Here is a 23435-nt window from a genome sequence, read left to right as displayed (position 1 = left end):
TCAGTTTATACGCATAAAAAGCTGTCCGAGAATCCCTGAGGGAATCCTGAACATCCTCATCCTGATATCATTTGTGAAATTCAACATGGGACAGCTTCTGCTGAAAATCTCGCATGACATGGGACAGCGGGAAAAATCACGGAAATTGCTAGATTCAGATATGGGAAATGTCATAAATATGTCATTTCGTTATTTGCAAATTTCACTGCACTTAGTTGGAAATGTTAATCGACGACATCATTGATTATCCATAACTAATCGGCGTTAGGGACTGGTGATGCGTACGAACAGAAATTTACACTGGAAGCGGTGTAAATAGAAAAATGTCATGACATTTTTTTCATGGAATTCCGCCACATATTCCATCCCTGCTTCTAGGAATTCCATTTTAACACTGTTGAAAATGCTTTGACATCCTTGTGCACAACAGAACATGTGCTCGATGAACAAATTGAGATTTGAAATTATGAAAAGAAATCCACGTACTCCGGTGAGACTCGAACTCACGACTCCCAATTCGCTAGACGGGCGCTTCTATTCCTTCAAGCTACGGAGTCACTCGACTATCTCCGTCGCCAGCAGGCCTAGAACTGAACTCGATTCCACAATCGCACATGGTTATCTTCTTTTCACAATCCAAACCCCCTTCGGATGGGATTAGATGAACATCTAACACATTGTCTGTTGTGCACATGTATGTCAAAGCGGGAGAGGAAGTTATTTTTAATTGTCGAGAGCTTCGGGCACTGCCTTCCAATCACTTATTGGTATGGCAATTAGTGTGCAGTCGGACTCTCGACGGGTCGGTCCTCGGCCGACCGAATACGGTAAGGGTGACCGTAGCACCTTACAAATGTCAATTTCTTGATTTTTGCTTTGGCTGACCAAGCCATGTGGGAAATTACACTGTTGAAAATGCTTTGACATCCTTGTGCACAACAGAACATGTGCTCGATGAACAAATTGAGATTTGAAATTATGAAAAGAAATCCACGTACTCCGGTGAGACTCGAACTCACGACTCCCAATTCGCTAGACGGGCGCTTCTATTCCTTCAAGCTACGGAGTCACTCGACTATCTCCGTCGCCAGCAGGCCTAGAACTGAACTCGATTCCACAATCGCACATGGTTATCTTCTTTTCACAATCCAAACCCCCTTCGGATGGGATTAGATGAACATCTAACACATTGTCTGTTGTGCACATGTATGTCAAAGCGGGAGAGGAAGTTATTTTTAATTGTCGAGAGCTTCGGGCACTGCCTTCCAATCACTTATTGGTATGGCAATTAGTGTGCAGTCGGACTCTCGACGGGTCGGTCCTCGGCCGACCGAATACGGTAAGGGTGACCGTAGCACCTTACAAATGTCAATTTCTTGATTTTTGCTTTGGCTGACCAAGCCCGCTTTGACATACATGTGCACAACAGACAATGTGTTAGATGTTCATCTAATCCCATCCGAAGGGGGTTTGGATTGTGAAAAGAAGATAACCATGTGCGATTGTGGAATCGAGTTCAGTTCTAGGCCTGCTGGCGACGGAGATAGTCGAGTGACTCCGTAGCTTGAAGGAATAGAAGCGCCCGTCTAGCGAATTGGGAGTCGTGAGTTCGAGTCTCACCGGAGTACGTGGATTTCTTTTCATAATTTCAAATCTCAATTTGTTCATCGAGCACATGTTCTGTTGTGCACAAGGATGTCAAAGCATTTTCAACAGTGTAATTTCCCACATGGCTTGGTCAGCCAAAGCAAAAATCAAGAAATTGACATTTGTAAGGTGCTACGGTCACCCTTACCGTATTCGGTCGGCCGAGGACCGACCCGTCGAGAGTCCGACTGCACACTAATTGCCATACCAATAAGTGATTGGAAGGCAGTGCCCGAAGCTCTCGACAATTAAAAATAACTTCCTCTCCCGCTTTGACATACATGTGCACAACAGACAATGTGTTAGATGTTCATCTAATCCCATCCGAAGGGGGTTTGGATTGTGAAAAGAAGATAACCATGTGCGATTGTGGAATCGAGTTCAGTTCTAGGCCTGCTGGCGACGGAGATAGTCGAGTGACTCCGTAGCTTGAAGGAATAGAAGCGCCCGTCTAGCGAATTGGGAGTCGTGAGTTCGAGTCTCACCGGAGTACGTGGATTTCTTTTCATAATTTCAAATCTCAATTTGTTCATCGAGCACATGTTCTGTTGTGCACAAGGATGTCAAAGCATTTTCAACAGTGTAATTTCCCACATGGCTTGGTCAGCCAAAGCAAAAATCAAGAAATTGACATTCCATTTTAAGTTCTTCCACCGGGAATTCCTCCAGGAGTTCCGCCGGGAATTCGTCTAGGAGTTCTTCCGTGAATTTCTCTAGGAATTCCTCCGGGAATTTCAGTAAGAGTTCCTCTGGGAAATCCTCTAGAAGTTTTTCCGGGAATCCTCTGGAAATTGCCCCTGAAGTTGAGGGGAACTCCCCTAGAAGATCTTCTGGAAATCCACTGGAAATTCCATCTGAGTTTTTCCGGGGATTTATTGAGGAGTTCCTCTAGGAATTCCATTTTAAGTTCTTCCAGGAATACCTCTAGAAGATCCTTCGGGAGTTTCTCTGGGAATTCAATTTTAGCCAAGATTTATAGGCATTACAGTCCCACCAGAGGTTTTTCTTTAAAAAGTTAAAGTAAATTGGATGGTCATGATTTTTTTTTGTTCATGCTTCAATGATAAATACCAATTCTAACGCTATCCTGATGAATTCACTTTGTTTTCACTTGTCCGTAGAGCAGGAAACAAGGCTGGAACTTAAGGCTGAAGGAATCGCATTGACTTAATCGTCATCAACGAAAATATGAAAGCAGTTTTCTCGTTCAAAACATGAATGATTGCATTGAAAAAGTATTCACTGTACTCCATTCTGCACCCACAATGAAGTGAATACATTTTCACTGCGGAAATTTCAGCTTTGAACGAGAAAACTGCTTTCAAATATTCAATGATGACGACTATGTCAATGACGAATCCTTCACCCTTAAAATGCGTTTTTCTCAGTTTGCTGCCAGAGACGAACAAGCCAAGGGCTGAAAGTCTCTATAATAAAGATAAATCAATCAATCAATCAATCAATCAGTTTGCTGTTTTGGAACATGGGACAACTATACTGCACACGGCAGTCAAGCAACAGTTTGATGACCATTTTTCTTCAAAGATGTTTCGAGAACCGTCATTAAACCAAGATGATTTCATGTTGGCATTATGATGGTGTTCATAACCTCCTTGAAACCACTTAGTTTTTTTCTCGGTACGTAACGCCATAAAAAAAGAAGGTACTATGTAATATATTTTTAACTAGTTTTTCAGCACACATGGAGTTTTGGTAATACTGAAATATAGATTTTTAATGTGATCAGGGAGACCTTGAATCTGCTTAAACCCTTTGGAGGCAATATTTGTGCCTTTCTGGATGTAACCTCGCTGGTCTAGAACACGTTTGCAAAGGTTGGTTTTCTCGACTGGGTTAATGTAACCCATCCGTCTTCAAGGAGTTAAACGATTTCAATAATTTATATTTTTATAGTATGTATTGATTTTTCTTTTGAATCCGTATAACGTTACCTACACATATGACGATATGATAACGATTCTGTAATTTCAGTTTTCAAATAATCAAAAAATACAATCGTTATTCATGAACGGTACATCGAAGATATTTCAACGAACAAGAGAGCATGGACTGGGCGCCAACCACCCACACCCCGACCGACCTCGTCTCCAACACCAACATCCAGTTCAGTCCAGCCAGAAGATGTCGTCCACCGGAGCACTGTGTCACCCGACTCTAGGGATGACGGCAAACGCGGCGGATGAACGAGGGGGCAAAAGGTCGTCCATCCGTATACCGTGTAAACGCTCTGCTGGTGGTGCTCTGCTCTGCGATGGATGGACTGGAGCACAGAGGAAGCGCAAAAGCATCAAAAAACGAAATGCAAACATTGCCTCCTCGCTGCTGCTGTTCGGTTGTTTCGGGTTTGGTTGGTCTTGGTGGTAGTCACTACTGTAGTCGTTTCAGTCGTATGCTCGCGTTCGACGGTAACAGATGTGACCCAATGTTTCTCCCAACAAGTGTTAGGGAATCAAAAACACAACCAGCAGCAGTCAGTGGTAGAGTGCATTCACTACCTACGTAGCTATCTACAGTAGTGTCGTGTCCCCTCAATCGGTGTGAAGACATAGACAACGGCAGTTTGAACTTTTTTTTTTTGGTGTGTTGACCGTAGCCGTAGATTGTTCTGAGCTACTGAATCTGTGTGAGGTGACCGGTCCGCGTGCAATTCACGAGTGTACATTTCTCCCGGTAGTCTGTGCACCAATTGACTAGACTTCGACTTCAGCCAGTCCGAGTAGTGTTCGTTTTCGTCAAGTCATGGTGTTGATAAGTGAGCTGATAATCGCCGCCCTGCTGGGCCTCCTAATCTATCGCTTCTATCGGTATCTGTTCGAGCGACCTTCGGAGAATTTCCCGCCGGGACCACCGAGGCTGCCCCTGCTGGGAGGCTATCCGTTCCTGTTGGCCCTGAACTTCAAGCATTTGCATAAAGCGGCTGCCAGGCTGTCACAGCTGTACAAGAGCAAGCTGATTGGTTTGTATCTTGGACCCCTGCCGGCGGTCATTGTCAACGATTACGACACCGTGAAGGAGGTTCTCAGTCGGCCCGATTTCGATGGACGTCCGGATTTGTTCATGGCAAGATTGCGAGATGAGCACTTCCAGCGGAGAGGTTTGTTTCAATGTTTTTCTGTTACAATAAACTTGGTTATATTTAGCAAGGTATAGGTAATTAACCCTCTAATACCCAACCCCTCTTTTAGACGGGGTATAGTTTGAGCATTTTTGTATTTTTTCTTTCCTAGGCATTCAAAAGTTTTATATTTTTGGTTAATATTAATGACTGTTCTGTACATCGTGTCCAATAAGTTCTCATACAAAATCAAATTGAATTCATTTCACATTTGTAATTAGGATTTTCAAAGTAAATATATTTATTGAAAGGTCATCTAACACTGACCAAATACAGCATACGTTTTGGAATTAACTGTCCTTTATCCTTCTCTGCTGATTGCTTATACACTACCCGTCATAAGTACGGACTAGACCTCTTCATAAAAAATGAAATTTCTCGAATTCAGCCAGTCACCCCCACATCTTAATTCTAATGCTAAAACAAACTTCTGGTCAAATTTTCAGCTAAATTGGTGAAGATTTCGAGGTGCCTCAAGTCAGAAATGTGTTTTTTGGTCATTTTTTACCTTTAAAAAATGCCCATGAAGGCTAGAAGCCATATAAAATATCGCGGCCGCCAGTAAATGAAAGTTTTTTCTATTCCTTACAACTTTTGTGAACATTATGTGCTGATCGGAGAATGTTTTGATCATATTTATTCGATTTTTAGTCATGCAAGTACCCTAAAAAGTTACATTTTTCAACAGTTTTTGTTCTACGAAATTCAAACACACAACTTTTATAACAAGTACCAAATCATTAAATAATTACCCACATTTTTCTGAACAATATTGCCATACATCATTTTCTTATCCGATCTACGAAAAAAATCGCAAAAATCGAAAAGTTAGAAGCTTTCCTGAGTTTTTTGATATCTGGGGTTGACGCCACTGTTGGCAGACAGAATAATCAAACATAGTAGCTTTGCTTTTTCTTGATGATTGCGATGATTGATCATTGATTCAAGTGACAGGTAGGCACCAGCAAACATTGCTTTAACAAAAGTGACGTATAATGTGTCACAGTAGAATGTGAGGATTGGCTCAGATGGTAAGGCTATGGACTGGCAAATCAAAGGTTCAGAGTTTGAGTACCGTCTTACCCCGCTGGTTCGACACGTTTTAATACGACACTTTTTAATTCGTACCCCGCTTATTCGACACATGTCGAATTAAAAAGTGTTCAAATGTCACAGCGATGAACACTGTAAATGCAAAACAGTTTGATATTAGGCTTATACTCGAACCCGCAGCAACTTCTCTTGCAGAAGCTAATTCTGGATGTTCTGAGTTGTTGCTATTCGACACCCAAACCGCCTGTAGACCAACCGAAATGAGCTGAAGATGGTAACAGTCGTAGAAAGAACGAGCTTTTCATGCGCACCACCACAATATCTGTTGAAATTTTGTTCCATAACAAATCCGGAAATCAAAACAAAAATAAAAATAGAGTTGCCAAATTTCAATAAGCATGGTCGTGTAGGGTGACCAGTTTGTCGAATTAAAAGTTTACCCCGGTTATTCGACAACAGTCGGTGTCGTATTAGCGGGGTAATACGGTATCGTCATTTTTATCGTATTTTTTATCATCATGCTGAAAATATCAACCTGCACTTAAAATGCGAAATAAACGAATCAATTCATTATTTCAATTTACCTGGCCTTGTAATTGTAGTAATAGGGATTGAGCAGAGAACAGTAAAATGAAAAACACTAGTTTCCGTGTATATGAAACGGCGATATAAATCCTGCGATCGCCCACTGCTAGAACGACTGAGTGGGTGACAGAAATGATCCACAAAAAAGCGGATGAAAGCGAAAAGCGTGTTGTGCTCGAGTCAGTCTATCGACGAACGCGGAAAGTGACGCATCACTTTGAGCAGCAGCAACAGCAACCGAAGCAAACGATTGTCGTTTGACACGACTTGGCCGTCGGAACGTCGAAGGCAAGCTACGGAAAAAAACAGCTTCTTCGAAGTGAATGGTTGTCGGCCCGCAGTGAGATTTCAAAGAGTTCTCCTCACTGCGACCAGTCAATCAGTTTGATAGCTGCTCCGGTCACGACAGTAATCTTTTTCAATCGATGGCTGGTGTAGGGAAAACGCATGCATGTACGCATCACTCCGACAGAACTTTTATGTTTGCGTAGTTGAAAATCGAACACGCTAACTAATTTATTTCTCAATCCGTAATTCAGCCCTTACTGGGTAGCTGGGTAGCGGATCACATCCGCTCATTAGAATCATATAATGTTCCGTCGTTAGGTTAGCGAATTGATTCGTTTATTTTGCATTTTAAGTGCAGGTTGATATTTTCAGCATGATGATAAAAAATACGATAAAAATGACGATACTCAAACTCTGAACCTTTGGTTTGCCAGTCCATAGCCTTACCATCTGAGCCAATCCTCACATTCTACTGTGACACATTATACGTCACTTTTGTTAAAGCAATGTTTGCTTGTGTCTACCTGTCACTTGAATCAATGATCAATCATCGCAATCATCAAGAAAAAGCAAAGCTACTATGTTTGATTATTCTGTCTGCCAACAGTTGCGTCAACCCCAGATATCAAAAAACTCAGGAAAGCTTCTACTTTTCGATTTTTGTGATTTTTTTCGTAGATCGGATAAGAAAATGATGTATGGCAATATTGTTCAGAAAAATGTGGGTAATTATTTAATGATTTGGTACTTGTTATAAAAGTTGTGTGTTTGAATTTCGTAGAACAAAAACTGTTGGAAAATGTAACTTTTTAGGGTACTTGCATGGCTAAAAATCGAATAAATATGATCAAAACATTCTCCGATCAGCACATAATGTTCACAAAAGTTGTAAGGAATAGAAAAAACTTTCATTTACTGGCGGCCGCGTTATTTTATATGGCTACTAGCCTTCATGGGCATTTTTTAAAGGTAAAAAATGACCAAAAAACACATTTCTGACTTGAGGCACCTCGAAATCTTCACCAATTTAGCTGAAAATTTGACCAGAAGTTTGTTTTAGCATTTGAATTAAGATGTGGGGGTGACTGGCTGAATTCGAGAAATTTCATTTTTTTATGAAGAGGTCTAGTACGGACTCACAAAAAGTATTGCAACAATATTGCATCACCCTGACTCACCACTATATCTTTAAAACCAGATCAGTTACAAAAATGCCGCCTTCAGAAAAGTTGTTGCTTTTGGGCTCCTGAATAACTTTGCTGAAGACAGCATCTTTGTAAGTCCTCAGGTTTTGGAGATACCGAGGTGAGTCAGGGTGATGCAATATTGTTGCAATACTTTTTGTGAGTCCGTACTTATGACGGGTAGTGTATGTTGTAAGTCCATTTCAGCTGACACGCACGCTATTTCATTGGGATTTCGTCTCATATTAAAGAGTAAAGGTTTTAAGTTCAAACAAATAAGGTTCCTGTTCTCACCATTGCTAGTAGAAACTTTGACCAGAAGAGAAAAAAAATATGAGATTCTGTATTGGTGAGGTACGAAGCCGTTTTACTTTGTACAAAATAAAACGTAAATGTCCATTTACCTGTTTTAATGAGATTTGTTGTGTTAAAGAAGCATAGCTGCATCTTATCTTGTTGATTCACACCATTCTTACTTCTAAAACATGCTTGTATCCCCATTGTGGTGAATTTCGCCCAAAATTTACGTTTTATGATGTTTATCTTTAAAATAACGGTCATTTTAAAGGAAATCAGCCCAAGTTGAGCTTACTTGCAAATTTCTTACCATTCATCACTAAAATTGTATTGTGTTAGCCTTAGTATATCCATTTGGTACGATACTTGGGATAAAAACACAAAATTTAACCTTATGGATTCTATTTAGCAACCGTAGAATGAAAACTTTTCGAACATTTTAGTTGCGTGCTCATAGGTGGCGTCAGTGAACATGAAAGTTTTATATCTCATATATCTAATTTTTCTGATCATTTGGAAATATGGTGTCTCCGCCAAAGCTGTTTGGTACACCAAAATTTACAAATGATAAAGCGTTGGATTCGGAACTCCACACAAAGATGGCGTTACTAATTATACAAATTTTATATTTCATATATCCATGGATCATGGTTACATACAGAGAAAATGTCTTCGGTAAAGTTGTTTGGTAGGTCGAGGGCATACACATAGAGGACTGCTTGACACATATGTCATGCTCCTCATTGTGAATCGTGAGAAGAGAAATAATGCACTTTACACACGACATAAAATGAGAGCGTAAGTGAGATACGCTACTTTTTCGCACCCAAACCAGCCACTCTGTAACATCCATGAATACTATGTGTTAGTTACCGTTAGTTTAGTTTTTTAAAGTTTAGTTTAGTTTAGTTAGTTTTACCGAAGCAACCATATTTGTAAGTAACCAGGATACTGAAATATGAAACAGTGAGCTCTCTAGCACCGCCTATTGGTGGAATATCTAATCAAACAGTTAAGTTATTGACCCACTTAACAATATAGACGAACACACCAACACTCTTAGTAATCGAAACCCTGAAACATATGGGATAGGAACGTTGTCAGTGTTACGTCTGTTTGTCTCTGATATCACAGTAAGTGCTTTGGAATACACTGGTATGCCTTTGGCTCATCAAAATGCTCGAGAAACACTGACCCCTCTGAACCGAACACTTTGCGTATTCACTGAGTGGCGCGCGCAAACATTGTGCACTGGGATAATGAATTGTGATCTCTCATTGCTCTCACGCAGCAGTCTTGTCACTCTCGCACTTGCCATCCCTGCCGCTTGATTCACGAATGCACAACTATAAATGCTCACTAGCACCACCTATGTGTAGAGTTCCAAATTGCACAGCCCATTATTTGTAAGTCCAACCATGGCCTATCCTATAACTTTGCCCAAGACTCCACGTATCTTAGTGATCGGAATCCTGAGATATATGACATACAAAATTGGCATGCCTGCTAACGCCATCTATGCGTGAGGTTTCGAATTAAGCGGCCCATCATCTGGAAGTGCATGGCCTACACAACAACTTATCTGAAGAATCCATCTTTCTAAGTGATCGGAATCCTGAGATATATGAGATATACATATATGCATGCTGGAATTTTCAAACAACCGTTCCATCATTACTAAACATTTGACCCAATACTGAATTAAACGGTCCAGCATCTGTAAGTCCTTGACCTACCCAACAAATTTGCCGAAGATACCATCCTTCTAGGTGATCAGGATCCTGAGATATCTGAAGTATAAAATGTGCACGCTCCGTAGCGCCATCTATTTTTGGACTTTTCAAACAACCGGTCCATCAGTAAACACTTGACCCGATAAGCAACTCGGTCGAAGACACCAAATTTCCAAGTGGTCAAGATATTGATATATACAGGGGGTGGCCAAAATGTTTGGGATAGGCAACTTTTTTTCTCCCATAAAAAAATTCAACATGCTGTTACTTTTCATAGAGTGCATAAAAAAATCGCAAATTTTGACTGTAAATTTGTACCAATGATGCACATATAATAGGTTGATAAACAGTCAAAATTTGAGATTTTTTGATGCACTCTATGAAAAGTTATAGCATGTTGAACTTTTTTGTTAGAGAAAAAAAAGATGCCTATCCCAAACATTTTGGCCATCCCCTGTATATGATCAAATACTTATTACTTTCATGCTCACTAGCGCCACCTATATGTGAAGTTCCGAATTGAATGGTTCAGCATCTATAAATCCTTGACCTACACAACAACTTTGCTGAGGACACCGATCTTCTACCAAGTCAGGATTATGAAATAGAGAAGAACAAATTTGGGGTCCAAATGGACCCCAGGTTTCCGAAATGAACCATCATTTGAGGTTTCTTGTAGAGGGTTGAAAACATCTAGTAAAAACTTTTTTCCCTAAGTTCGAAATATAAATTTTGCAGATTTTTGAGAATCTGCGGTAAGACTTACCACGGAAATTCCAGAAGAACCTTTGGTACGGGAGTTCTGCAAGAATCTGCCGCAGGATTTTTACTGAATCAATCACATTTGATTTTCAACAAGATGTCTCAAAGAATTATACCAGGGAATTTCCAAAAAAAAAAAATCTACAAGAACATTCTTCTGAAACTCCTCCAGGGTATTAGCTAGAAGCGCAGCTTTTCACATTTTTTTCCTTCAAAATTCAATACCTTTTAGGGTATTTTAGCCAATAGTAGACCCCTCCCTTTGTGACGAACAACAACAAAGAAGGGTGCATTTATGTTATGCCAAATGTCCATTATGCCAAATGACCGTTATGCCAAATGTCTTTATGCCAAATGACCTTATGCCAAATGACTTTATGCCAAATGTCCCGTTCCCGTTTTTGCACGTTTCTGGAGTGCAATATATAGGAAAGGCATAAAACCTGTTGTGCAATCGTTGATAAAGATAATCCAATTAGGATATCATACTGTGTTCATTATCAGAGCAATTTTAAGCTACTAAGGGGTCCTCTATTGGTTAAAATTAGGGTATTTGATATAATCAAATTAAAATCAGCAAAGTGGTTCTTCGAAAACTTCAGTGCTGACGGTGATTGTAATCAATGACGACTTCTTCAACCATAACCACGCTGTAAGGTAGAGCGAGGTTTTCCCGGAGATGTTGTACTTTTTTTTTTAACGGCGCGCGCACTGAAAGGTTAAGATGACACACGGGAAAAATCGTTGCCGGATTCATAGCCAAAAAGTAAAAAAAAAAAACAGAAAAACCAAAACACCTTACCACTTCATGATATGTAGTCAAGGATCATAACCTTTTTCATGACCAGAAGTTAAGATTGAGAGAAGCGTTCCCAACTAACAATTGCAAGTCACAAACAAGCAAGCTTGCTGAATTGTTGCTTGATAATGGTAATGATAGCTGAACTAAAATTATGCTCTACACATTACTGTTTAAATGATTTTTCCTCATCGGTATTAACAATGATAAATTAAAACACTTTTTAAAAGTTTAACAAGAAATTTATTCGACAAGCATTGATTTCTTAACAAAAAAGTTTAACAAAACATTTTTCTGCATCTTATTAGGCTGATGTATCGATAAGCATATGTTCCTGTACAATGTGCTTTTCACTTGTCGAATAAACGTCTTCAACCCGTCATAGATTGACTTGGAACTTTGTTCGGATCATGGGATAAATCATGGCTAAAAGTGTTTAGATAACGAAGTTATTGAAGAACCAATATTTTAAACAAATCACATAACATAAAACAGAATAGAATTATGTGGCTCAACATTGATTGCCAAGAGACGCAATAAGAAATACCTTGATTATTATATGTTTTATCTTCTGCAGCAGTTCGATTGTACGAGATGCTTGGCTCGATGCATTTGACATTTCAGTGCTGTCTGTTTACTGAATATTATTCCCACAGTCACCTAGATAACCAAACAGCATTCAGGAGTCAACACATTTCAAGTATCCCTAAGCATCCTTATGCACTATTTGTTGAACATAATATCATAATTCCATGACAAAAACATAAATAAAAAAATTGCTTAACGGATCTTCGACTGAGTATGAGTTGAGTAGATTACCTGAACAGATGTTGTGAATGCACCATGTCCAAGACCATACCGCACCACATATTGCCATACGTTTATAAAGATCGATATTTAATAATAAAAATAGAAACGTGTTCATTTCGCGATTAGTACGTCTGGAAACAATATCTTCAATAAGTACCAACATTTTTTGGCCGCATTCGATACAAGTTTTCTCACCGTGCGATAAAAATACTGACAGCAAAATCAGAATGGAAAACATGTGTTTTGGGCTGAACAGCTGTTGAAGTATAAGGCGTTGTTCAGTTGATTACCACGTGCTGTGCTAATTCACCACTGCTGAACACAAGTTCAGGAGTGATCATTATTGAGCCATGGGAAGATGATGTTTTGCTCTAGGTGCTGAAACTCACCATCTCTAGGATGGCGCAGATAGGAAGGCATGCGTCTGGCAATCGACAGGTCCCGAGTACTAATCCGGATTTCGGTAATTTTATAAGTAATTCTTATTTCATAATAGGTGTTCTCAACATGAGAGCAAATAATTATTCTCGTGAGAGTTCAACATTTTTGCATTTCATTTATTTTCAGTCATTTTTGCCAAAGCTCAATAAAAGCTTTCCTGTATATTTGTGTAACGCTTTTAACAACAAAAAATTAAGTTGGTGCACAACATGATGCTTTATAACTTCTCCAAATTTGTGTGAACAAAACCCGAACATAGGTTGTACGTAAAAATAATTCAAATGTTATTCAACATTATGCTGAATTAATTCGTCATAATGGTGCCTGTTAAATGAGTGTTTGTTAGTTGGGTTATGCGAAGCCATTCTCGTTTCCAGAAATAAAATAACATGATGCTTAGTCATTTTATCATGACGCCAAGTCATGAAACCAGCGCGCTGAGTCATGGAATTATGACTCTGATTCATGTAAACATGATTCCCATTTATAAAACCACGAATCAAAACAACGCCTGTTCGTCACCTTTTTCATCTCAGTCAAGTGGTCCCGTGCGATCGGCGATGTTTTTCGGTGAGTTATACAAATGTTCTTTGTTTACATATTTTCTGAGTTTAATCGGTAATTGTGAGAAATTTAAAACATCAATTACTTGTTTTAACTTTCCAAAGCGGATTTTCTTTAGTGCAGAAGCGAGCACCCATTTTATTTTTTAATTATTTTTGTGGGCTATCTGCCTGTGCTCTGCGAATGGAGCTCAAAATAAGAGAACATTCGAAAGTGACGAACAATTGGAAAAACACTTGTATAGCAAGGCAAGCAAGGCGATTTATCATTCTAAATGTTTCTAAGACTTGCAAAATACTGGATCTTTCCAAAAAAGATCTTAGCGTTTATACTGGGCTTATAACAGGTCATTGTCCGAGCCGATATCACTTGAAGTTCATGGGAAAACTTCAAGATGATATGTGTCGCTTTTGCGGCACAGACAAAGAAGACTCGGAATATCTACTGTGCCACTGTCCGGCACTGTTTACAACAAGACGTAAGTTCTTCGTCAAAGGGCTATTAGAACCCTCTGACATTTGGAGAACAACACCCAGTACGGTAGTGCAGTTCATTCGAAATGTCGAACCGTGCTGGGTTAATGCTATTAATCAAACGATGGCGATCACTCACAATTAGGGGTCGCAGTACCGACCTCTTTTGGTGAGTACCGGTATTTCGGTACTGGGGCTCACAGTACCGGTAGTACCGGTAAAATACCGGTACTGGAAAATTTTCACTAAAATCAAGGGTAATCTATTTTGTACAATAAAATGTACCATTTACCAGACATTTGTGCATTCCAGGGATGTCATAAAAGCCATGTTTCCAGGGATTTCATAAAAGCTAACCACAAAATTTTAAACTGTACCAAAAATATAGATAGATTAAAATATACAAAGAAATGAGTTTTATGAAACTGTTTTGATAGCTAATGTTTAGCTTCTGAGCAGTTCCACATGTAGTAACTTAGTCAGTCTAAAATAAAACAGGAAAAACCTTACATATAGAACAATCAGATAGATAGGTAGCTTTTAGGTAAAGGCAGAAGAAGATTAAACTAATTTTTCCTTGATTCCTTCTAAAAACTGAAGAAAAACAAGAAACACTAATCTAACAAGTTTTATTCAAAGCTAGTAAATCCATTTCCAACATGTAACGTTCATTACATCATTCGTTGCTATGATATCTTCTATTTGTATAAAGACGTTTCAGTTCGTCATAGCACTCAGTTTTAAATATTTTCGTTTATCTCCATTGCATATTGGCAAAAGCCATACTAATGATCGAATTTCAACATTTCGGGAGAGATTTCCCAGTACCGGAAATACCGGTACCAAGGCTCAGTCAGTATCGGTATTTCTGTACCGAAAATAGGTCGGTAATACCGGGATTTTCGGTACCGGTACTACCGGTACTACATCCCTACTCACAATAGTGGTACGTCATCTTGATATACATAGCTATAATAAAACTTATCAGGGGCATCAAAAACTGGTCGCAGTGATAGAAATACCCGACACGGAATAAAAATGTGATGCGTCGGATAACATAAATTTTGTTTATTTTATCCAGTAAGATTTACATTTGGAATTCCATAGTACAAAAGGATAGCATCGAAACGTAAAAGAGCACAGGGGATACTTTTTTTAAACAGTGATGAACAGATATATCTAACCTTGTTAATTTTCTACACATCAAAATAAATAACATGCCAAGATACAGTTTTCAGATTTGCGTAACCATTTGCGTAGCATTCACATCAATTTTGCTTGTTGTTCTCCTAGAGGTTATCTTTTCTGCTGTTATCATTCAATACCTTTGATTATCTCCTCGCAACTTCTAGCAGTCAAGTTTTCAATAATCCTCCAATTGAATGACTCAACCGTCGAAACGGGTCGGAAGATCCATCGAAGAGTGAACTGATTGCAAAAGTGACTTGTAAAATATTTAATCGGAATCACCTACCATTCCAACAAATGTGGTGCAATTAGCGTCGCTCGTTGCCTATTAGTTAACAGCTATGACGACGAAAACACCCGGACAGTTGTTCCAGCTCTCATAAATTTTATAACCCGAATGTCAATGTGACTCGTTCAGATCAATTGAATGCCGCAGTGAGCTCAATTCGAATTCACTGGGGACTGTCTTATTCTAGTGAGGTGAACTTTGGCTCTTGTTCAAAATATCGATGACAAACCTAAATTGATGATGGACTGGATGCAGCTTTGGCAACTGAATATTGATGTACTTGACCGCTCGTACATTGTAGATAACACACTGATAGTACCGAAATAGCAGTAAGGGTTATCAGTACAAACGAATCAGCACGTGTGAGAAATTATGTTTGTTTCTTTTAGAATTCTCCTTAGTTTTATTATACTTCGGTCACTCCAGCAATTAAGGTTTCATAATGAAACTGATGACGATAGATGTAAGAAATAGTTTAGAATAATTAATTGGTGAGCTCATTCCATACTATTTGTATAATTTCATCATAGCGTTTCAGCACAATTTGAAATTTGACTTGTCTCCTCAACTTGTTCTACGCTACTTCTTTCTGGCGTTAGGTCCCAACTGGTACAAAGCCTGTTTCTCAGCTTAGTGTTCTATGAGCATTTTTAACTATTAACTGGCGGCTTCCTTTGACAATTGACCATTTTTGCATTCTTCGTATATTGTGTGGCAGACACGAATATAATCTAAGCCCAAGAAAGTCAAGAATTGCTATCGGTATTTGAAGTTCTTGGACCGACCCGGAACCTAAATACCCCGGCATGGTCTTGCTCAATACCTGCTCGTTTACGTTTTCAGTCATATAGATCCTTCATCAATATTATTTATAATTAAAAAAAAAAATACAAGCGTGACAAAGAAGATTTTTGGTAACGGTAAAACAGTATGAACATTTGAGATGCCATTAAAACATCACTAAATAAACACTAACTTTAAATCATCGAAAGCTTTTATTTCCTTTTCAAGCATCTATTGTCGCTTTGAGCAATACCAGTAACTTTCCGTTGATAAATTAAACACCGACACAGAAGGTCATCCATTAGCTAGCACTAGGAAAGAGTAAACAACAGTCGAACTCAGAACGAAAATACAAAACTTTCGGCAACCGGCAAACACTGACCGAAAATCAAAACAACAACCGGTTTGTTTATACTAGCTCAAGACGAGACGAGACTACTGATTAGACTGTTTCCTCCTATGGCGTACGCATACAAACGAACGACGTAATATTACGACCGTTTTGCGATTTGAAGCGGCATAACATGATACCGTTGAGAATCAGTATGGGGAGTGTATAACAGAAAGCGCTTTGTTAGGATTCTAGGCCGTACATACTAGTTGGTTTTGGTTTGAGTCTAATATATTTGCCTCAAACTGTTAAACAGCTGTGTTCAGGATTCTGCTTGAAATATGAACATGAGAAAGAACATGACCATGGATGACCGTAAAATTCGAAGTTGCTACTCCGTGATTGATCAGCATAATCAATAAATACACAAGGAATTAATAGAGAATGCTCGAGAGAAACTCACTAAGTTGTTAATGACACCGAGATCACCTCTGCATCTCCATGGCTGTCGCAGGAAGAAGCTTTTGTTAGTACAGGGATGCATCAGCCTCCACACAAAAAAGAGTGAATAATATGTTTTTAGAAGAAAGATAGTTTCATGATTTTGTTTCACCTTAGATGACGAACTGTGCAGAGATTAATTTCAAACGAATAAAAAAAAACAAAAGAAATACAGAAAACATCAACCTCTAATCCTAACCTTAATGCCGGAAAAACCGTGAACCCTGCAGTATTTTTGGGAGAACATTTCAAACAGACGATTTATTCCCAAACGTGAGCTTCTCTTCGGTTTTTTGCTACTGATAAAACGGAACGAACTCACCGATTCACATTAACTCTTACGTCGTCGAAGAACATACGGCTCCGTAATTGGGAAAATCGGTTCACCTTACAAACAAACGCGTGAAAATAATGCTCAGTACTGGCCTTGGTACATTTGTACATCTTTGATGGATTGCATACATTACGGCATTTTTTTTTTAATTGCTCTTATCCAATCAAGAACGAACATAACACGAGGAAAAATGTTTAACCTCAATGATTGATTCTACACCGAATGACCCACCATACACTTTTCTCTTTTCCTATCGGTCACTACCTTCAAGAGCAAAAACTTAGCACTGATACGATAATCCGATCATCATCGCACTAGCAAACCGAGCGAGTGCAATACTTCCAAACGATTGAATTAACAAACACGCTCCCCTCATAAATCTTGTCTAGTCTTTGAGAGATCAAAACTGAGAACACCGACTACTTGTGGGTGTTAAGATTTCCAGATTTGAGTTCGCCACCATAGCTAGAAGCAGAAGCTCCTCTTTCTTATAATCGGATTATGTGATTTACTCGGCTACTGATGATGGCATCAAACCGGACGAGGAACCGCACTTCTTGACACCCCATCCATCGGGCAGCGCGGGTGTGTGTACTTGAAGTAATCTCAATTAAGTTTCCGTTTACACAGTTGGAGAAGTCTGTGATTGCTTGAAGGTGCTGTGCTGATAGTGGGAACTTACATAAGGCCATAAACTGGCCAGTTTGTTCAACCCAGTCCACTACAAATCGTTCATTGGCATTGTCCGAATTCTTCCTATATATTTTCAAAAGGGTTTTAGAGGGGTTCTGGCGGGATAATCCTTAGGATACTGGCAGGATTCTCATCAGAATACCAACAGGATTCTCAAGGAATCCTGGAAACCTGTGGGACGCCTGGAATCCTGTCGGGATTCCGCCTGGAATTCGGTCCGGGATTCCTCCTGAAATACTGTCTGGATTGATTATACCTGGAATCTTGTAGGGATTCTGCCTGGAACCCTGTAGGGATTCCTCCCGGAATCCTGTTGGGATTCCTCCCGGAATCCTGTTGGGATTCCTCCCGGAGTCCTGTTGGGATTCCTCCAGGAATGCTGGTGGGATTCCTCTCGGAATCCTGGTGGGATTCCTCTCGGAATCCTGGTGGGATTCCTCTCGGAATCCTGGTGGGATTCCTCTCGGAATCCTGGTGGAATTCCTCTCGGAATCCTGGTGGGATTCCTCTCGGAATCCTGGTGGGATTCCTCTCGGAATCCTGGTGGGATTCCTCTCGGAATCCTGGTGGGATTCCTCTCGGAATCCTGGTGGGATTCCTCTCGGAATCCTGTTGGGATTCCTCTCGGAATCCTGGTGGGATTCCTCTCGGAATCCTGGTGAGATTCCTCTCGGAATCCTGGTGGGATTCCTCTCGGAATCCTGGTGGGATTCCTCTCGGAATCCTGGTGGGATTCCTCTCGGAATCCTGGTGGGATTCCTCTCGGAATCCTGGTGGGATTCCTCTCGGAATCCTGGTGGGATTCCTCTCGGAATCCTGGTGGGATTCCTCTCGGAATCCTGGTGGGATTCCTCTCGGAATCCTGGTGGGATTCCTCTCGGAATCCTGGTGGGATTCCTCTCGGAATCCTGGTGGGATTCCTCTCGGAATCCTGGTGGGATTCCTCTCGGAATCCTGGTGGGATTCCTCTCGGAATCCTGGTGGAATTCCTCTCGGAATCCTGGTGGGATTCCTCTCGGAATCCTGGTGGGATTCCTCTCGGAATCCTGGTGGGATTTCTCTCGGAATCCTGGTGGGATTCCTCTCGGAATCCTGGTGGGATTCCTCTCGGAATCCTGTTGGGATTCCTCTCGGAATCCTGGTGAGATTCCTCTCGGAATCCTGGTGAGATTCCTCTCGGAATCCTGGTGGGATTCCTCTCGGAATCCTGGTGGGATTCCTCTCGGAATCCTGGTGGGATTCCTCTCGGAATCCTGGTGGGATTCCTCTCGGAATCTTGGTGGGATTCCTCTCGGAATCCTGGTGGGATTCCTCTCGGAATCCTGGTGGGATTCCTCTCGGAATCCTGGTGGGATTCCTCTCGGAATCCTGGTGGGATTCCTCTCGGAATCCTGGTGGGATTCCTCTCGGAATCCTGGTGGGATTCCTCTCGGAATCCTGGTGGGATTCCTCTCGGAATCCTGGTGGGATTCCTCTCGGAATCCTGGTGGGATTCCTCTCGGAATCCTGGTGGGATTCCTCTCGGAATCCTGGTGGGATTCCTCTCGGAATCCTGGTGGAATTCCTCTCGGAATCCTGGTGGGATTCCTCTCGGAATCCTAGTGGGATTCCTCTCGGAATCCTGGTGGGATTCCTCTCGGAATCCTTGTGGGATTCCTCTCGGAATCCTTGTGGGATTCCTCTCGGAATCCTGGTGGGATTCCTCTCGGAATCCTGGTGGGATTCCTCTCGGAATCCTGGTGGGATTCCTCTCGGAATCCTGGTGGGATTCCTCTCGGAATCCTGGTGGGATTCCTCTCGGAATCCTGGTGGGATTCCTCTCGGAATCCTGGTGGGATTCCTCTCGGAATCCTGGTGGGATTCCTCTCGGAATCCTGGTGGGATTCCTCTCGGAATCCTGGTGGGATTCCTCTCGGAATCCTGGTGGGATTCCTCTCGGAATCCTGGTGGGATTCCTCTCGGAATCCTGGTGGGATTCCTCTCGGAATCCTGGTGGGATTCCTCTCGGAATCCTGGTGGGATTCCTCTCGGAATCCTGGTGGGATTCCTCTCGGAATCCTGGTGGGATTCCTCTCGGAATCCTGGTGGGATTCCTCTCGGAATCCTGGTGGGATTCCTCTCGGAATCCTGGTGGGATTCCTCTCGGAATCCTGGTGGGATTCCTCTCGGAATCCTGGTGGGATTCCTCTCGGAATCCTGGTGGGATTCCTCTCGGAATCCTGGTGGGATTCCTCTCGGAATCCTGGTGGGATTCCTCTCGGAATCCTGGTGGGATTCCTCTCGGAATCCTGGTGGGATTCCTCTCGGAATCCTGGTGGGATTCCTCTCGGAATCCTGGTGGGATTCCTCTCGGAATCCTGGTGGGATTCCTCTCGGAATCCTGGTGGGATTCCTCTCGGAATCCTGGTGGGATTCCTCTCGGAATCCTGGTGGGATTCTTCCCGGAATCCTGGTGGGATTCCTCCCGGAATCCTGGTGGGATTCCTCCCGGAATCCTGGTGGGATTCCTCCCGGAATCCTGGTGGGATTCCTCCCGGAATCCTGGTGGGATTCCTCCCGGAATCCTGGTGGGATTCCTCCCGGAATCCTGGTGGGATTCCTCCCGGAATCCTGGTGGGATTCCTCCCGGAATCCTGGTGGGATTCCTCCCGGAATCCTGGTGGGATTCCTCCCGGAATTCTGGTGGAATTCCTCCCGGAATTCTGGTGGGATTCCTCCCGGAATCCCGGCATCCGGTCGTGATTCCTACCGGAATCCGGTCGGGATTCCTACCGGAATCCGGTCGAGATTCCCACCGGAATCCGGTCGGGATTCCTACCGGAATCCGGTCGGGATTCCTACCGAAATCCGGTCGGGATTCCTACCGGAATCCGGTCGGGATTCCTACCGGAATCCGGTCGGGATTCCTACCGGAATCCGGTCGGGATTCCTACCGGAATCCGGTCGGGATTCCTACCGGAATCCGGTCGGGATTCCTACCTGAATCCGGTCGGGATTCCTACCGGAATCCGGTCGGGATTCCTACCGAAATCCGGTCGGGATTCCTACCGGAATCCGGTCGGGACTCCTACCGGAATCCGGTCGGGACTCCTACCGGAATCCGGTCGGGATTCCTACCGGAATCTAGTCGGGATTCCGTCTGGAATCCTCTCGGGATTCCGTCGGGAATCCTCTCGGGATTCCGTCTGGAATCCTATCGGGATTCCGTATGGAATCCTCTCGGGATTCCGTCTGGAATCCTCTCGGGATTCCGTCTGGAATCCTCTCGGGATTCCGTCTGGAATCCTCTCGGGATTCCGTCTGGAATCCTCTCGGGATTCCGTCTGGAATCCTGTCGGGATTCTCCAAGAGTACTGTTGGGATTCCACCTGGAATCCTGTTGCTATTCCTCCTGTTGCGACTTTTCCGAGAATCCTGCCGAGATTCTTTCACAATCCGTATTGGGGATCTTCCGAGAATCTTTTCGGGTATTCACCCAAAAGCAAATAATTTCCTTTATTCGTATTCGTTTTTGAACCCTTCCAGAAAAGTAAAATAATTTCAAAACTATCAAATCTATCGTTACTACATATATTTTTTCATCAACCCACCAGGAATCTTCTTCACCGACAGCGAAAGCTGGCGAGAACAGCGTCGTTTCTTCCTGAAAACCCTGCACCATTTTGGCTTTGGACGGCGCAGTCCCGAAGCGGAAGCCGATACTCAAGCCGGGTTGGAGGACGTGATCAGTCTGCTTCGGGACGGGCCCAAGTACGAACACGAAAAAGCCCTCGTAGACGACCAAGGATTTGCCCTATGTCCGACCGTGTTCTTCGCCGTGTTCTCCAATGTTCTCCTGAAGATGATCGTGGGAGTGCGGCTGGGACGGGAGGATCAAGCCGTGATGTTTGAGTAAATTTCTGCAGACTTTGAGCTCCTTAAAATCTGGGTTGAGTAACGTACGTATTCATTGCAGAGTCGGTAAGAATGCCATCGCGTTCCATCGCAACGGAGACGACTACGGTATGATGTTGAGTTACATTCCTTGGATTCGTCACCTGTTCCCGAAGGCATCCAAGTACGATCTGCTGCGGCAGGTCAACCAGAAAGCCAACGCCGTGATACTCAGCCTGGCTCAGAAGTGTGAGAGCTCGTACGATGAAAACGATATGCGATGCCTTGTGGATGCCTACATCAAGGAGATGAGAGCAACCGGAAGCAAAGGAACATCCACCGGAAAGGATCAATTCGGATTCGAATGTAAGCTTTGGTTGAGATCAACTTCAATTCGACGCTGATCAGTTTCCTCTCTTTCCAGATGATCAACTGGTGATCGGTTGCGCCGATTTCCTGGTGCCTCCCTTCTCGGCCATTCCGGCCAAAATCTGTCTGATCCTGGAACGTCTCATGCAGTATCCCGAGGTGCAAACCAAAATGTACCGCGAGTTGAACGATATCGTGGGCCTTAACCGTCTTCCCACGTTGGACGATCGAGCGGATCTCCCGTACTGCGACGCTGTCATTCGGGAAGGACTCCGCATCGATACCCTGGTACCGTCGGGTATTCCGCACATGGCCGTCAACGATACCGAGCTGAACGGGTACCAAATCCCCAAGGGAACCGTCATCATCAACTCACTGGACTCTATCCACCACCAGCCGGAACTGTTCCGGGATCCGGATTCGTTCATGCCGGAGCGGTTCTTGAACCAGGACGGCAAGCTTGCCCTCGATCAGGACAAACCCCTTCCATTCGGCGCCGGTAAGCGCGTCTGCGCCGGAGAACAGTTCGCACGCAATTCGCTCTTCCTGGCGGTGACTTCGCTGGTGCAGAACTTCACCTTCCAGCTGCCCGGCGGACGCACCGGACCCGATCTGGATGCGCGCATCACCGGAGTTATACGCACGACGCCCGACTTCCGGCTAAAGTTTGTGAGCCGTCGCTAAACGTCAGAATAAGTTTGTGCAACTAACCATCTAACCTACGGTGTATCTTTACCATGACGACGACGTCAGCACAAGAATCAATCATCATCTCATCGACCAGTGCGTCTATCGTAGGAGTAGTAGTAAGCTAATAAGTCACCACACTTTATATCGTGTAATAATAGTATGTAATATTTACTGTGTAATGGATAAGCTATTTTAATGGAACCACAATAAAGATTATATTTAACCATACGGTGGATGTGCGAGAGTTCGACTGTTGGATCTATGTTCTACCAAAAACTCCATAGACAAATGCTCAGCAAAGCCTCCAAACAAAGAACGATTCCACCAATTGTAAGTAAAAACATTAAATATTGTTAAAAACGAATGTACAAATAAACACCCCCACCTAGTTCCCCTGAGGATGATAACAACCGTTACCGAAACGTACGGACGAATCGAAAACCGTTATCGTTCTAGAGAAAAAAGGACTGATAAGCCGAATTCCCTAACCTAGAAAATTTAACCATACGGTATCAGGAGTTTTATTTTCTTAACAGAATAGCTGAACAATTTCAAACAAGAATTCAAATGAAACAACAGGAATCGGCTATGAATCTAAATATTTTTCTGAAA

General features: G+C 42.4%; 2 protein-coding genes across 3 annotated transcripts in view; one reads left to right on the top strand and one right to left on the bottom strand.

The window, feature by feature from the left end:
- Positions 1 to 23435, bottom strand: part of LOC109405431 (uncharacterized) — a 146809-nt gene that overhangs the window by 52405 nt on the left and 70969 nt on the right. Inside the window, exon 1 of one of the 2 annotated variants that reach the window (XM_062847118.1) lies at positions 16286 to 18390. The exons of the other annotated variant lie outside the window; for it this stretch is intronic. Coding sequence (XP_062703102.1) covers positions 16286 to 16334 — 49 coding nt within the window. The 5' untranslated portion in view covers positions 16335 to 18390. Of the gene's footprint in view, positions 1 to 16285; positions 18391 to 23435 lie in introns of those variants that run through there. 2 annotated transcript variants of the gene reach the window in all.
- LOC115257287 (probable cytochrome P450 304a1) lies at positions 4027 to 23051 on the top strand. Its single transcript, XM_029856742.2, has 4 exons — positions 4027 to 4762; positions 21485 to 21782; positions 21847 to 22130; positions 22189 to 23051. The coding sequence occupies exons 1-4, from the start codon at positions 4408 to 4410 to the stop codon at positions 22815 to 22817; spliced, it is 1566 nt and encodes a 521-aa protein (XP_029712602.2). The 5' UTR covers positions 4027 to 4407; the 3' UTR covers positions 22818 to 23051.

The sequence above is a fragment of the Aedes albopictus genome, chromosome 1 (genome assembly GCF_035046485.1).
Source record: "Aedes albopictus strain Foshan chromosome 1, AalbF5, whole genome shotgun sequence".
NCBI classification, from domain to species: Eukaryota; Metazoa; Arthropoda; class Insecta; order Diptera; family Culicidae; genus Aedes; species Aedes albopictus.
The sequence above is the reverse complement of the archived record's forward strand: the minus strand, read 5'-3'. Positions and strand labels throughout refer to the sequence as shown.

What these genes read in the sequence shown, in the direction of transcription:
- LOC115257287 (XM_029856742.2), top strand. Translation starts at nt 4,408, where the DNA reads ATGGTGTTGATAAGTGAGCTGATAATCGCCGCCCTGCTGGGCCTCCTA. An exon ending in TGAGCACTTCCAGCGGAGAG is followed by an intron (nt 4,763 to 21,484) that starts GTTTGTTTCAAT and finishes TCAACCCACCAG; the next exon opens with GAATCTTCTTCACCGACAGC. An exon ending in GATCAAGCCGTGATGTTTGA is followed by an intron (nt 21,783 to 21,846) that starts GTAAATTTCTGC and finishes TATTCATTGCAG; the next exon opens with AGTCGGTAAGAATGCCATCG.